Here is a 14523-nt window from a genome sequence, read left to right as displayed (position 1 = left end):
CTTCACTTGCATCACGTTTAAAGCAGGGTGGCACAGCTCATAAATTCCTACACATTAGGTGGACTAAGTAACTAAATCATTGATATAAGCACCCAAATCATCACATAAAGCACCTCAACAGTCTATGCTGTTAGCTTGGCTTTCAACTAATTTACATAGCTAAATTAGCATGTGCTGAATTGTTGTCTAAGACCTTTGTCTTCACTTTCTTTTTTCATGCTAGAGGATAAAACTCAGGGCCTGCCCATGTTTTGAATGACATCTTTGCCACTGAGGGACATATCTTGTGACTGAGTAACATCGCTAAAATTGACTATTTCATGGGTCTTTAGAACAGCCTGTAATGATTCTTCTGTTTCTTAGGCCATTAATTGATGACAATCCATAGTAGCCCAAATCTTTTTATTCTTCTAATCATCACATGCCCAGATGAGTACAATAGAAAAACAATAGTGAAAAAATTTTAAAAGTAAGGACATACAGCAATCTCTTATCCATCCATTAAGAGGAATGCTTTTTAGAAAAATTTGGAATATGACAGTTTCTCAAAGAAGAAACAATATTAATGTACAATACAGCTATGCAGATGTTATAAGTATAAATTGTAATTCTAAGGGGCATATTTATACATCAAGATCATCTCCCATTATGTAGTTTTACATACATTTGCATATTTACTTGTATAAAAGTTAATGTACCTTTAAAACTCGTTAAGAGTAATATGCAATTTGTCTTGTTACCATTGTGTCTACAACTGTTACCTGTTGCCTTGCACAAAGAAGGGAATTGAAAAATGTTCTCTAATGTGTAAATGACCCTTAAGCCTTAAACAATATGTTTATTTATTCTTTAATCTTATATTTCTCAATTTCCAAAACTTTAAATTTAAATTGTATTACAGGCTTAGAAGTAATCTACATTTTTTGATGAAATATCCCACTTAGTGCAATCCACATGATTTAAAAGAGTTGCAGTAAAATGCCTGAGCTGTGAAACTAAAACATTTAAAAAGCAGATTGGAATGGAAATTGGCAAGTTGAGCTGAGCCCACTTTACAGCTGTAATAAAGAAAATTGACCCCAGATGGATAATTAAATAGAACTCTGCTTGAGCAACTTTTGGCTTCTGTTACTGCCTCTAAACAGAGTTATCAGGCATGGCATTTGCTATAGGCCACACCAAGAGAGCCATCAAGCAAAGGGCCTATCCTATTTGCTTAAAGTTACAATGATGCATGGATCCTGGTTTGTACTTTTGAATTGGCAAGTGTAAAATTATTAGTGAGCAAATTGTTTGCCCTCATTTGACTTTGTTAAGAGCTTTAGTTGCCATTAAAAGAAGTATCTATTGTCTTGCTTGAATTGGTTCCTTCTACTTCCCTATTCCTGTGACAATATGATTCTAAGAATTCATTGGCAATGAAACTGCAGATTGGTCTTTCAAGATCCTCCTGTTCAGAAACTTCGTAAGCTTGACTCACTTGTCTTCTTGTGCATACTTCTGTGCTTAGTCCAGTTCCGAGCCTTCTGAGAATTAATCACAGATTGTAGTTTGTATGTAAACTTCTGTCAATACAGTCCACGGATATTACTAAGCAAAGCACTCGTATGCCTATACTATGTGAGATAGTAGAGGTGAACAACAATATACTCTTAAGTCAGACAGGATTTTAAGTTTCCAAAGACTGAAAGACTTTCCATTTTATGATTGTGTCCATGATCCTATCTACCTTTTATTCACCAACATTTTAGATAAATTAGAATTCATGCAGTGAATTGAAGATAATCAGTCTAGTGTGAGAAAATGGACAGAAGGTCATAGAAGATGAGGAGATGCAGGAAGACAGTGAACGGTCAAGCTCAACAATGAAATAAAAAAGCACAAGTAAATGTAACCGCTTAGATATATTAAAAATTGCTATAAATATATTTTATTTGGAATTTATTTCTTTGTATTCAGACTGATATACAATTGTGAAAACAATAAAACTGAAAATTCATCTTATAATGCATAAGCACAAAACTTATACAAAAGATGAAGGCAGTGTGCAGTGATATTGAAAAAACATACATTTACATGTATTAAAATTTGATTAATATTAACCAGTGTTCAAATTATACTGTTTGTTGTAACCACTAGAAAAATACTTTTTTCAAAAAAGTACCTAGTGAAAAACAGTAAGATTTAGATGTTATAATAGAAAACAATAAAAAGAATGCTAATGGAGAAATAAAGGAACACAATAGATAAAATAGACTTATACAAAACAAATACCAAAATTACAAATATTGATCAATGTAAATTAGAGAATATGAACAGGTCTATATTAGGAGGCAGAATGAGTAATTGAGATTCTACAAACATAAAAAGTGAGGAGCCACATATGAAAAAGAATGTGTGATTTTTTTTGACTTTCTGAAACTGAGTAACCTCAGTAACTGTAATACTTGTCAGTATGTGTTCCCATAAATTTCACAGTTAACTTTTCCTTAACAGCTGGGTAAGGTGCAATTCTCTACATGTATCACACTTTCATTATCCATTTTGTTGTTGATGATGATGGGCATTAGGTTGGTTCCATTCCCTTATTATTGTGAATAATGCAGTGACGAATACATATGTGCAATTATGTATTTCTATGGTAGGATATGAAATCCTTTGCTGTCTCTGGGTCATGTGGCAGTCAGAATTGGGCATTTAAAAATAAAAAAAAATTTATACTGATTTCCATATCGGTTGCACTAGTTTACACTCTCACACCAGCAGTGGATAAGGGCACCAACATTTTTTTGTCACTTGTATTTTTTGTTTGTTTATTTTCTTGTCAACTTAACACAGCTAGAGTCATTTTAGAAGCAGGAAGCTCAACTGAGAAAATGCCCCTACCAGACGTTCCCACCAGAGTGGTAATGTCAGTGTTAGCATGCCTGGTGCACTTTTCTTGACTGATAGCTGATATGAGAGGGCCCTGTTCACCGTGGGTGGCGCCATTTCGCTGGTGGTCCTGGGTGCTATAAGAAAGCAAGCTGAACAATCCATGTGGACCAAGCCAGGCAGCCCTCCCCCCAGAACCCCTAATTCAGTTCTTGCTCATGCACCTGCCTTGAGTTCTTGACCTAACTTCTCTTCATGATGGACTGTGACCCCAGGGGAACTTACCCCCCCAAGTTGTTCTGGATCATAGCGTTTCATCACAGCAATAGAAGACTAACGAAGACAGTGGTCACTCTGATGGGGGTGAGGAAGATTTTCAAAGTAGTTTCAACGTGGTTTTAATTTACATTTCCCTGATAGCTGAGGGTGTTTAACAGTTTTGAAAACACTTGTGGGCCATTTTTGTTTCTTTGAGAACTGACTGCGCTTTTCATTAACTCATTTATCACTAACAGTTATATGGTTTCGGTATTTAACTTTATAGTGCTTTATTTATTCTATACATCAAGCTCCCTATGTGAGGTATAGCTGGCAAAGGCTTTCTTCATAATCTGTGGGATATCTATTTGTTCTGCTAATGAGTTTCCTTGCTTTGTAGAAACTTTAAATTTTCATGAAGTCTGCTTCTTGATTCTTAGACTATGCCCTGAGATATTAGAAATCTATTCAGAAAGTTCTTGTCTATACCATTGGCAATACCCAAAACAAGTGTATTCCCTATGTTTTACTTTAGAAGTTTCAGATTTAAATTAAGGCCTTGGTGTCAGAGAAATGGCCCAGCTTTCAAAAGCATGACATAGTCTTCAGAAGACCTGAGTTCAGGTCCCAGCACCTATGTTTCGCAGATCACAACTGTCTGTAGTTCCAACTCATGGCTCTGTGGGCATGAGACTTCACACACACACACACACACACACACACACACACACACAGTGAAAAATAAAAAATTATACCTGAAATTAATGTTCTTGAACATTTTAAATTGACTTTTGCAGAAGGCTAAAGATGTAGATCTAAGTTCATTCTTCTGAGTGTTATATGTTCAGCTGTGTCACTGACATTTCTTAAAAAGGCTGTCCTTTTCCATGAATGTTCTTGATGCCTTTTTCAAATTTAGGTACCCATTGCCATCCATTTATTTCTGGGTTCTTTATCCTGGTTATTGCCCATTTATGTGCCGATACCATGGTGTCATATTTACTATGGTTTTATATTATAATCTGAAGTCAGGCCCTATGATACCTCCAGCAGTGTTCTTTCCATTTAGGGAAAGACTATCTATGGTCAGTTGTGTTTACATGTGATTGTGACTTTTTGGATTATCTTCTAGTTTCCTGAAGAGTATCATTGGAATTTTGATGGGGATTAAGGCAAATATGCAGATTACTTTTATTCATATTGTCATTTTCATAAAATTAACTCTGCCAGTTCAAAAACATGAAAGGCATCTCCCCTATCTGGCAGCTTATTTAATTTCTTTTTCAGTATCCATCATTTACATGGTGTTTTGAACTAATAATTATTGTTAACATTTCTTTTATAGTACGCTTTCCTATCAAAGATTGTTTACACATTTCATTCACAGTATGGTGAACATGCCATGCCTGTGATATGCTTTCCACAGTTAGATATTATGGAGCCCTCAGTGACATATTGGTAAAAGACCATCCATAGGAACAAACCCTTGGAATTTATCTTTTCTGATACTTTTATATCATTATTGCTACTTTCATGTAATAAAGCATGCATTCAAAATTCAAGATTCAATAGCTTAGTCTGCAAATTGCCTGTCTTACAAGCATGAGGACAAGACTTTAATACTCCAACAGTCATGCAAACAATCTGGATATCACAGAACATACTTGTAATATCAATGCTTGCTTGAGAGGAGGAGCCAGGAAGATCTCTAAAGTTAACCAGCCATACAACCTGGTCTATTTGGCAAGTTCCAGGCCAATGAGAGACCTTGACTAAAGAATAAAATGGATATCAACTAAAGAACCCTAGCCTATGTTATCTCCTGATCTCTATTACATGTGCATGCACATGCACGCAAACAAAGCTGGACTCACACAAGCATGTGAACACACATGAATGCATACATGCATACAAACATACACACAAAAACTGCTTACTCTCTTGCATGCAAATTTTCCAAAGAAAACTTTTTATAATTGAAAAAAATGTGTTTTGAAGTTCTGTACAAATTAAATAAATGATCTGAAATAGTCTACTTAGCATCTTCTCTGTCAAAATCTATAAAATGAAGTTTATAATTTACCTTTAAGGACACATTGAGCAAGACTTAAGGTCATGTGCCATTCTTGAGTATCAGCTGATATAATGACTCTGAATGAATTTTCTGCTGTCTCTTTGGGCTGTTCAGGTTCTCTGTACAGTATATAAGTGGAGAATGAGTTGAAGGCATAAGCATCTTCTGCCTTCAGGTCCCTATCTGGAAATAGCATTGCCACATTTCTCTTTCTTTTCATTGCAAGGGCCACACCTCGGCCCCCTGTGGCACTTTTTCTTCAAGGGAATGTTTTTGATACTTGAAGAAGTCACCAGGCAGAATACTGGTTCTCTCCTTCATGGGAACATTCGAAAATAGAATGGCCGGTATGGTTTGATTTAGAAACCACTTCAAGAACACTTCGCAGGCACTTAGCAGCTTTTGGGATAGAATTCTTCTGGAACGTTTTAAGTCCATTGCTACTTCTGCAAAAGTTGTTTCTAGAACTACTTTTGAAAGAGAGATCCACAGGACTGGAGAGATACTCCGCAGTTAAGAGCACTGGCTACTCTTGAAGAGGACCTAGATTTAATTCCCAGCAGCCATGTGACAGCTCACAACTATCCAATTACTTCCAGGGAATCCAATACCTTTTTCTGACCTATGCAGTCACCAGGTACACAGATATACAAGAGAGCAAGATGCTCGCATACATAAAAGTTGAATAACCTCCCTTTAAAATTTGAAGAAGAGAATCACAGAAGAGGGAGAATTTTTATCTCTCTGTCCCCCCAGCGGTTTGGTGAAGAATCCCTGCCCAATTGTGAGGAGTTTTTGTTTCAGGGCAGGTTTTCCTTTGTATCCTTGACCTCTTTAACTGAGAATATATATGGTCAAGTGGGTCTCATGTAATGAGACTCATCTGTTTGGACATCAAAGCAAAACTCCATTCTCAAATGAAAAGATTCTCTAACTGACTTTGATCTTGTAGTATAAACAGCCATGGGTTCCATGTAACCTTCATTCTGAGGAGGCCAAGAGATCACACTGCTCCATACAGTGTGCAGCACAAAGATAAAAGTAACAGCTGAATAACTGTAACAGAATCAAGCTGTCCCAGTGGTGAACTTATTGGCACATCTTATCAAAAAGGAAAAAGGCACATGCTACATTTTAATGTTTTGCTAAGGTCTAACAATTTCCCTGAGATTATAATTAAGAAAATATTATACTTGGCAGAACTTTCTGCTATTATCAACTAACCGAAAATCAAAAGAGAAGCATATTGTATAATATAATTGCTGTAAATTGTAGCTTTTTAGAATATTAGTGTAAGACCTGGAAGGATTCTCATTGTATGTGTGTGCTTTCTGGAAGGACAAATTGCAAAATTAGTTTCATGCAATTTTGTAAATGTGAACAGTAAATCACGGAGAATACTTTGCTTTTATTCCCTCTATACATAGATTAATTTTGTCTGAATCTGAGGCACAAAACCTCATTTAAAAAAAAAAAAAAAAAAAAAAAAAAAAAGCTTTAATAACTAGTTGGGTGCTATGTCTCTGTATGACAGCAGATGGCAGTATCGATGCAGCAAAAATTCAAGTTTTTGGGGTTTGGGGTGTGTGTGTGTGTGTGTGTGTGTGTGTGTGTGTGTGTGTGTCTGTGTGTCTGTGTGTGTGTGTGTGTGTCTGTGTCTGTGTCTGTGTCTGTCTGTGTGTTCCCATCCTGTTTAAACTTCTGTGGTTCCTGAATCTAAAATTTGTAATGAGAAACTATAGTCAGAATTTTCTTAGCATTCTTCTCTCCATATTTTACTTCTTTTTTAAATAAGGGTATGCATTCTCTATTGTTCTCCTTAGACCTTGAAAAAGTTGGCATGCTTCAGCACAACAACAACCAACGCTTGTTTTTTTTTTTTTTTTTTTTTTTTTTTCCCCATTTGACTAGATGAATGCTAAGAAAACACAGGCCAGTGTGCCTGAGAGTTTGGAATTCTACACTCCAAACTTCTGTTTCTTAATCTATGTGCAACTTTGCTAAGTACCAATGAGGGATACCCTCTCCTTTCAGATTCCAGGAACTTCTTCTGTGGTTCAGAGAAAATGGAAGCAACCACAGCCAGTTTCTCAGCCGCGAGGGTCCGGACAGCAGAGCAAGGCCCGGATTAGTGCTGTAGCTGCTGAGATAAAGCAGATCCGAGCCAGAAGGAAAACAGCCCGGATGCTCATGGTCGTACTTCTGGTCTTTGCAATTTGCTATCTACCAATCAGCATCCTCAATGTGCTAAAGAGGTAAAGCCCATGTATTTATTTGAAAATGAAGCAGCTGCAGCTTGACATTTAATTAAGAACTCTCTTCTTCCTAAACAGACAAAACCCTCTCCTAGTGATGTAGTTGTCAAAGCACTTAAGGCAACATTAGCCTTCTAGCATGCTCAAAAAATATACACTTGCTCAGTCAGTGAAGATGGCAGATGGCAGATGACAGTTACTTTCCTAACCTCTTGGGGTTGACTGCTAAGCCTTAGATGGAGAAAACACCCCACTAAAAATTGTGTTTCAATAACTAATTTCATAAATAAATAAAAATCAACTACAGTTCTGAGTTCTTTTTCATGAGAATAAATGGGTTTTCCAACTTTGTTCTCAAATATATAAACAACCATACGACAATCCTTTCTGTTAAAAATAAATACTTTTCAGAATTAAAAAAAGAGATAAGAATACTTTGTTTGGGGCACTAAACAAGAAGTAACGAAGCAGATATTTGGTGTTGAACATTAGACCGAAAAAAGAATGCCCATTTCTTGAAGTCAATGTAATAATTTCAGTATCAATGCTAGTATCATGTTAGTATTATGTTAATATAATATAGTATAACATATTATGTTATATATGTTACATATTAATATGTAACTATAACATATAGCATTTTTACAGTTAGCATTAGTGCATAATTTGTTACATTTTAGACAAAACTATGACATTTTTAAAAAAAATTTGTCAAGTGACATGAATAGCTAGCTTCATTGGGAAATATCAAACCCATTGCACAAAGACTGGTCCCAGGGCAACATTAATTCTGTTTATAACAAGTTTCTAACTCAATCTGGAATCTCTCCTGTCCCTTTTCCCAAAGTCGGAGTCAGCATCCTATTCCTCACAGCTGGGGACCTTCGGGACAGGTAGGTTTGGCTAGAGTCAGGCAAAGGGTGGTGTAACCAACTGCAGAGACTTCTTCCCTTTGGCCACTGGTTTTGATTGTTTAAAAGCATTTTTGCTAAAGAAGTAGAAAATGAACTTTTGTTCAGAACCATTATAGTATAAGGTCATGAAAGCTCCTGTCCTTGAGATATGTGTCCTCTCACAAGACATAATTTACGCTCTGCTTCTGTTAATTCCTCACAGAAATCAAATACAAAAATATTAAGAGCTTTGCTGTTCTGTTTTCTGATATTAAGAACATCATAAACATGAATGACACTGAATGGATTCCTCCTTCCTCTCCCCCTCACCCTCTCCTCCATCTCCTACCTCTTTCTTCTCCTCCTTTTCCATCCCCCTCTTCCCCCTCCTCAAGAATCTTTTAAATTTTTATCACTTTGTGCAGTGCAGATTTGAATTTCTTCTATCTCTACTCTAGTACCTCCCCCCCTCTAATCATTTCCAGATGCCCTCTTGTCAATAATATTTATCTTATTTTTCTGAATTAAATACCATCTTTTCCCGGATGGGGGAGAGGGGGACTTTAAGTTTAATTTAAAACATTTTTCAAGTTTTGAGTAATTTGCCTGTTTGTGTACACACAAACATTTAACGTAATCTTAAAATTGTTTTTACTGCATACAGTCTTTAAAATATGTATAATCTTTAATTTAGCCTTGCCTTGCATATTCTTGTTTTTATCTGGTTGGTTAAAGCTAACTTCCTCAAAGCAGTATCTATCTCCAAGATTTTAAACTAGCACTTGTATCATATTGCATATTTAATTTGTCCACATTCTTTCACTCTGTGTGTGTTCCAAGTTTCTACTACTCTATAGAGCATCACTTCATCCCAGAAATTCATATCTATTATGTACCTTTCTCTTTAGAAAGATACAAATCACATAATTATTGACCACACCTCTAGACAGGATGAGACATGTTGTCTCTTCATCCTGGGACTTAATGAGTAGCTGCAAGTGTGTGGGTAGGTTAGTGGTCACCATTATTGAATTCTTCAAAAGAGAGAGAGAGATCTAATTATAGAATACAGTGGGTTTGTTTTTTGAGTTTTGTTGTTGTTGTTGTTTTTCTTTTTACTGCTGTGTGTGTGTGCTCTGTGTGTGTGTGTGTGTGTGTGTGTGTGTGTTATTGTTGTTGCACACATATCATACATAGCACAGGTATGGGGGTTAGAGGACAAGAGGAAAACTTATGGAAGCCAGTTCTTGCTTTCCATGTTTTAAGACAGGATCACTCTTGATTTCCACAACTGTGCTGTATACGCCAGGCTAGCTGGCCTGTGAGCTTCTAGGAGAGTCTACTGTCTCCACCTCCCATCTCACAATATGATCACTGGGATTACAGACATGCACCAATATATCAGAATTTTATGGGTGTTCTGAGAATCTGAACTCAGGTCGTTAAGTCTTCACAGGAAATGTTTTTACCCCCTACCTAATCTCCCCACACCAAAGAAAACAATCTTAACATTGCTCAAAATTGGCCTTTGAGGTTACTGTAATACATTTTTAGTTTAATATATTGTATGAAAGCTTGAAACTCATGTACCTAAGGATTACCAGAATCTTATCCATGGAAACCAAGTTATTGTCTGTATACAGAGACATTCATGGCAAATTTCAACAAGGCTGGGAGCTTTAGAATTGAGGAAATATACATTCATCAGTACAGAAGTGGAAGTAGGAAGAATTTAGCAGTTCTGGGTCTGGGGAGATGGTTTAGTGGGTAAGAACAGTGGTTGGTCTTCCAAAGGACCAAGTTTCAATTTCTATCACCCGCACGGCTGCTGACCACCATCTGTAACTCCAGTTAAAGATGATCTAGCAACCTCTTCTTACCTCTGTGAGTACCAGGCATACACACAATATATTCAGGGTACCACCTGTACACGTAAAATATTTTTTTAATGGACATTGCAGAATAGCAACAAGGTTAGTTAATCACATCTAGAAACAAGATGACAGAAGGGAAATTCAGCTTCTGTCTTCATCACATTTCTGATTCCAGCCTTTTCCTCTGAGCTGATTCAGCTTTTGATTCACTGATGGGTACCCAAAACCATTCTTAAGAGGAGACTAGGCTGTCAGTGCCTTCTAGAATTCAAGGCTGGGTTATTGCTGTGATGTTTGTTCAACTTTGGCTTCAATTATTTAAAAATCACTCTAATTTTCTGTTTCTGTTTCCCTCCCTACAGAGTATTTGGGATGTTCACACACACCGAAGATAGAGAGACTGTCTATGCTTGGTTCACATTTTCTCATTGGCTTGTATATGCTAATAGTGCTGCAAACCCAATCATTTATAATTTTCTTAGTGGTAAGTTTTCAGTATTTATTCATTTGGCCTCTCCTCAAGAGTGGTACAGTTCTGAAGTAGATGCAAAAGTTAGTTTCTCTTTGAGCTATGACAATCCCTTTTAACTAGTACGGTTTTTCCGCCTGCCGCCGCCCGGTCTTGTCCTGCCGCCGCTCCGCCAGCCCCAAATAATACACAGAGACTCTGTATTTGATACAATACTGTTGGCCCTGTTAATTGTTCCTTATCTGCTAGCTCTGCCTTTAATTATTAACCCATTTCTGCTGATCCATGTATTTTCACATGGCCTTCTCTTACCGGGGAGGCGGCTGGCATCCAGCTCTTTCCAGACTCACCATCTTGACTCCTGCTTCCTCCTTCCTATTTCCTCCTTGTCTCCTAGTCCCTCCTATCTTCCTTTCCTATTGGCCAACAGAGCTTTATTTATTCATTAACCAGTATGAGAAACATATACAGAATGACATCTCCTATCAGTCCCTGACTAGATGGATGTAACTAGGAAAAAAAAAATCCTGAGTGAGATAACCCAGAGCCAGAAAAATAAACACAGTATGTACTCACTCATAAGTAGATATTAGATGTAAAACAAAGGATAACCAGACTACAATCCACAAACCTGGAAAAGCTAGGTAAAAAGGAGGAGGCTAAGAGGGAAACACATGGAGGGCCCCAGGAAGGGAAAATAGTTAAGAGCTCCTGGGTAAACTGGGAAGGGAAGTAAAAAGGAGGGGGTTGAGGATAGGAACAGGAGGACTCCAGATGACCCAGTTGGGGGAGGGATGGAGAGGGAGAGCAAAGAGATATCTTAATAGAGGGAGAGATAATGGGATTAGGGAAAAACCAGGTTTTATAGAAATTCCAAGGAATACACAAGGATGACCCTAGCTAAGACTCAGCAATAGTGGAGAAGGTGCCTGACCGAATAATCAAATTGGTGACTACCCTAATTGTCATAGAATGTAATCCAGTAACTAATAGAAGCAGATGCAGTGATCCCCAGCCAAGCACTGGGCTGAGAGCTCTTAGAACTTAATTGAAGAAAGGGAGGAAGGATAATATGAGCAAGAGGAGTTAATATCATGATTGGGTGACCCAAGCTAGTGGGAGCTCATGGACTCTGGACTATCAGAGAGCCTACAGGGATGCCTGCATGGGACCAAACTAAGTGCTCTGAATGTGAGTGACAGTTATATGGCCCCCGGCAGTGGGACCAGGACTTATCCTGGGTACATGAACAGGCTTTATGGAGCCCATTCCCTATGGTGGGATACCTGACTCAGCCTTGATACAGGGTAAGGACTTGATACACCAGACTTTGTTGACCCCCCCCAAGGGAGGCTTTATCCCTTCCAAGGAGTGGGTGGGGGTGATTTAAGGGGAGGATGGAGGACATGAGAAGGGGAGCATTAAATGGGAGCTGGGTTAGAATGTACCTTGAAAAACAATTTGTTTTGCCAGTAAATAAAAAGGGAAGGAAAGGAAGGAAGGAAGGAAGGAAGGGAGGGAGGGAGGGAGGGAGGGAGGGAGGGAGGGAGGAAGGGAGTGAGGGAAGGAAGGAAGGAAGGAAGGAAGGAAGGAAGGAAGGGAGAGAGGGAAGGAAGGAAGGAAGGAAGGAAGGGAGAGAGGGAGGGAGGGAGGGAGGGAGAGATGGAGGGAGGCAGTGTGTGAGGAAAGAAAGAAGGAAGGAAGGAAGGGAAATGAATACATGCTGCCATGATCTGATCTGTTTTCTTGTGAGTGTGGGCCATCCACTGGAGCTTGGGAACCTTCAAGTGACCACATCAGAACTGTGATGCTGTTATCTACTTTTTTGTATTATTTTGTTCCCAATTACTTGGCTATTTGTTTACTTCCATTTCTAACTATATAGTCATTTTTATATGCCAGAAAACTATTTCCTGTACATTTAATAAATAATGTTTGTTTCCAATCTCATATTGACTTTTTGGCTTTCATGGTTTGTCTCAATTAGGTAGTTAGATAGTGATAGACTTGGTGGGAAGATAATTACAAATAGAAGGATCTATTACAGATCTCAAAAAGTTAAAAAATGATCAAAGTATTTTTAGTGTTTTTGCCATGAATATGTAACAAATGCTTGCATCTATTTAATTCCATTTAAGCTTTAGTAACTACATACATTTATTGGAAATATAACCTGGCACACCAGATATATAATTTTCATGATGCCGTGTACTTAAAAAGTTTAATTGGTAAAAGAAAAGCACAACCAATTTTTTTTCTGAAAAGTAAGTTTGTCACTTTGAAAATAAGCGCTGCACACTCTCTAGAGCTCTGACCTTGTTCTAAAATCTGCAGGGAAGTGAAGAGGCAAGTTTTGAAGCAGAAGGCATAGACCAAGGAAGAGTCCTCTTGCCAGGCTAAGCAAGTCAGAGGAGGCTGGCCGTTGTCCTAGGCCTGTGAACAGCCACCACACTTGGTCCCGCAGTAGCCTAGGGAGATAATTTAGGCACAGAGAGAATAGTTTCCAACATGCCCATCAGTCTAATAAAGATGATCATTCCATCTTCTTAAAAGCCTAAGATCTCACTAAGAGTTTAAAGAGAAGGACTTCCTAAGATTTCTCCGGTGGCTTTCTTTTCCTATCTTGTCACACATAGATTGTGAAAGAGGAATTTTTCTTAGGTACTTCAATGTCTTTTTCCTGTCTTGAACTGCTATGTTACCAGAATTTTTATACACACCTCTGTTTATTTACTTATACACAATGTACATGCCATTGCTTTTAAAGCAATTAGGTGTGTGCGCACTTTTCCTAAGAGCCATTTAGCATTTTTACGGGGTTAAAAACTAACAAAAACACAGGGGTTTTGACTTTAAAGAAATAAAACAAATGCCAAGTATTAATAAGAAAACACTTCATCATTTAATTTCCTTTCTCTATTTCCTTTATTGATGCAAAATGCTTCACCTCACTGTTCGTTTGTCTCAAGGGAACGACTGATTTGTACCCTGTGCACTAGGTGTTGAGCTGTTTATACATAATTCACTTTCCTTTCCTTTCTTTCTCTCTGGTCTGCCAGGAAAGTTTCGAGAGGAATTTAAAGCTGCCTTTTCTTGTTGTCTCGGGGTTCCTCATCGCCAAGGAGATCGGCTCTCCAGGGGACGCACAAGCACAGAGAGCAGGAAGTCCCTGACCACTCAGATCAGCAACTTTGATAATGTATCAAAACTCTCAGAGCACGTGGTGCTCACCAGCCTAAGCACACTCCCAGCAGCCAACGGGGCAGGACCACTTCAAAACTGGTAGAACATTTATTGCTATGAGGAGGATACACGACTCAACTATTCTTTTATACAAACTTTGTGAACGGAAGTTTCAGTATCCAGTTGATGTAAAACTAAAATTACTTGTCAATCCTTTTTTTTGTTTTTTTGATCGTTCACTCTTCGGAAATAAGTAAATTTGAAATATTTCTTGAACCATTTCCTTGAACATGTTATATGTTTAAAGTGCAGCTGGATTTATTTTAGGCTATTTCTTCTTAGTTCTATGAACTGAAGTTTGTGGCAATTAAGGGTTTGAACATTTCTAATTCTTTTTATAACCCCTTGACATTTTAATCTCACAACTCAAAATGGTTGCTAAACTCACCGAAAATTAATCATTTTCTTTTTTGACTGGTAAAAGAAGTAACAATAACTAACTCTCAGTTAACAGCAAACATATGTTAATTGACAATATATATATATTTTTTAATTTCACAAAAACTATCATTGCAATGTGCTTACCTGGGAGACTATTTATGAGTCAATAGCATATAATTAGTATAGATTCTAAATCTATCTT

The 14523-nt window shown here is 37.6% G+C and overlaps 1 protein-coding gene across 1 annotated transcript in view; it reads left to right on the top strand.

Moving 5' to 3' along the window:
* Positions 1–14059, top strand: part of Hcrtr2 (hypocretin receptor 2) — a 90867-nt gene extending 76808 nt beyond the window's left edge. The window contains exons 5-7 of the mRNA XM_051197969.1: positions 7241–7461; positions 10591–10712; positions 13757–14059. Coding sequence (XP_051053926.1) covers positions 7241–7461; positions 10591–10712; positions 13757–13983 — 570 coding nt within the window. The 3' untranslated portion in view covers positions 13984–14059. The remainder of the gene's footprint in view (positions 1–7240; positions 7462–10590; positions 10713–13756) is intronic.
* Positions 14060–14523: the final 464 nt, after the last annotated feature.

Source organism: Phodopus roborovskii, unplaced genomic scaffold (genome assembly GCF_943737965.1).
Source record: "Phodopus roborovskii unplaced genomic scaffold, PHOROB, whole genome shotgun sequence".
In the NCBI taxonomy this organism is placed as follows: Eukaryota; Metazoa; Chordata; class Mammalia; order Rodentia; family Cricetidae; genus Phodopus; species Phodopus roborovskii.
The sequence above is the reverse complement of the archived record's forward strand: the minus strand, read 5'-3'. Positions and strand labels throughout refer to the sequence as shown.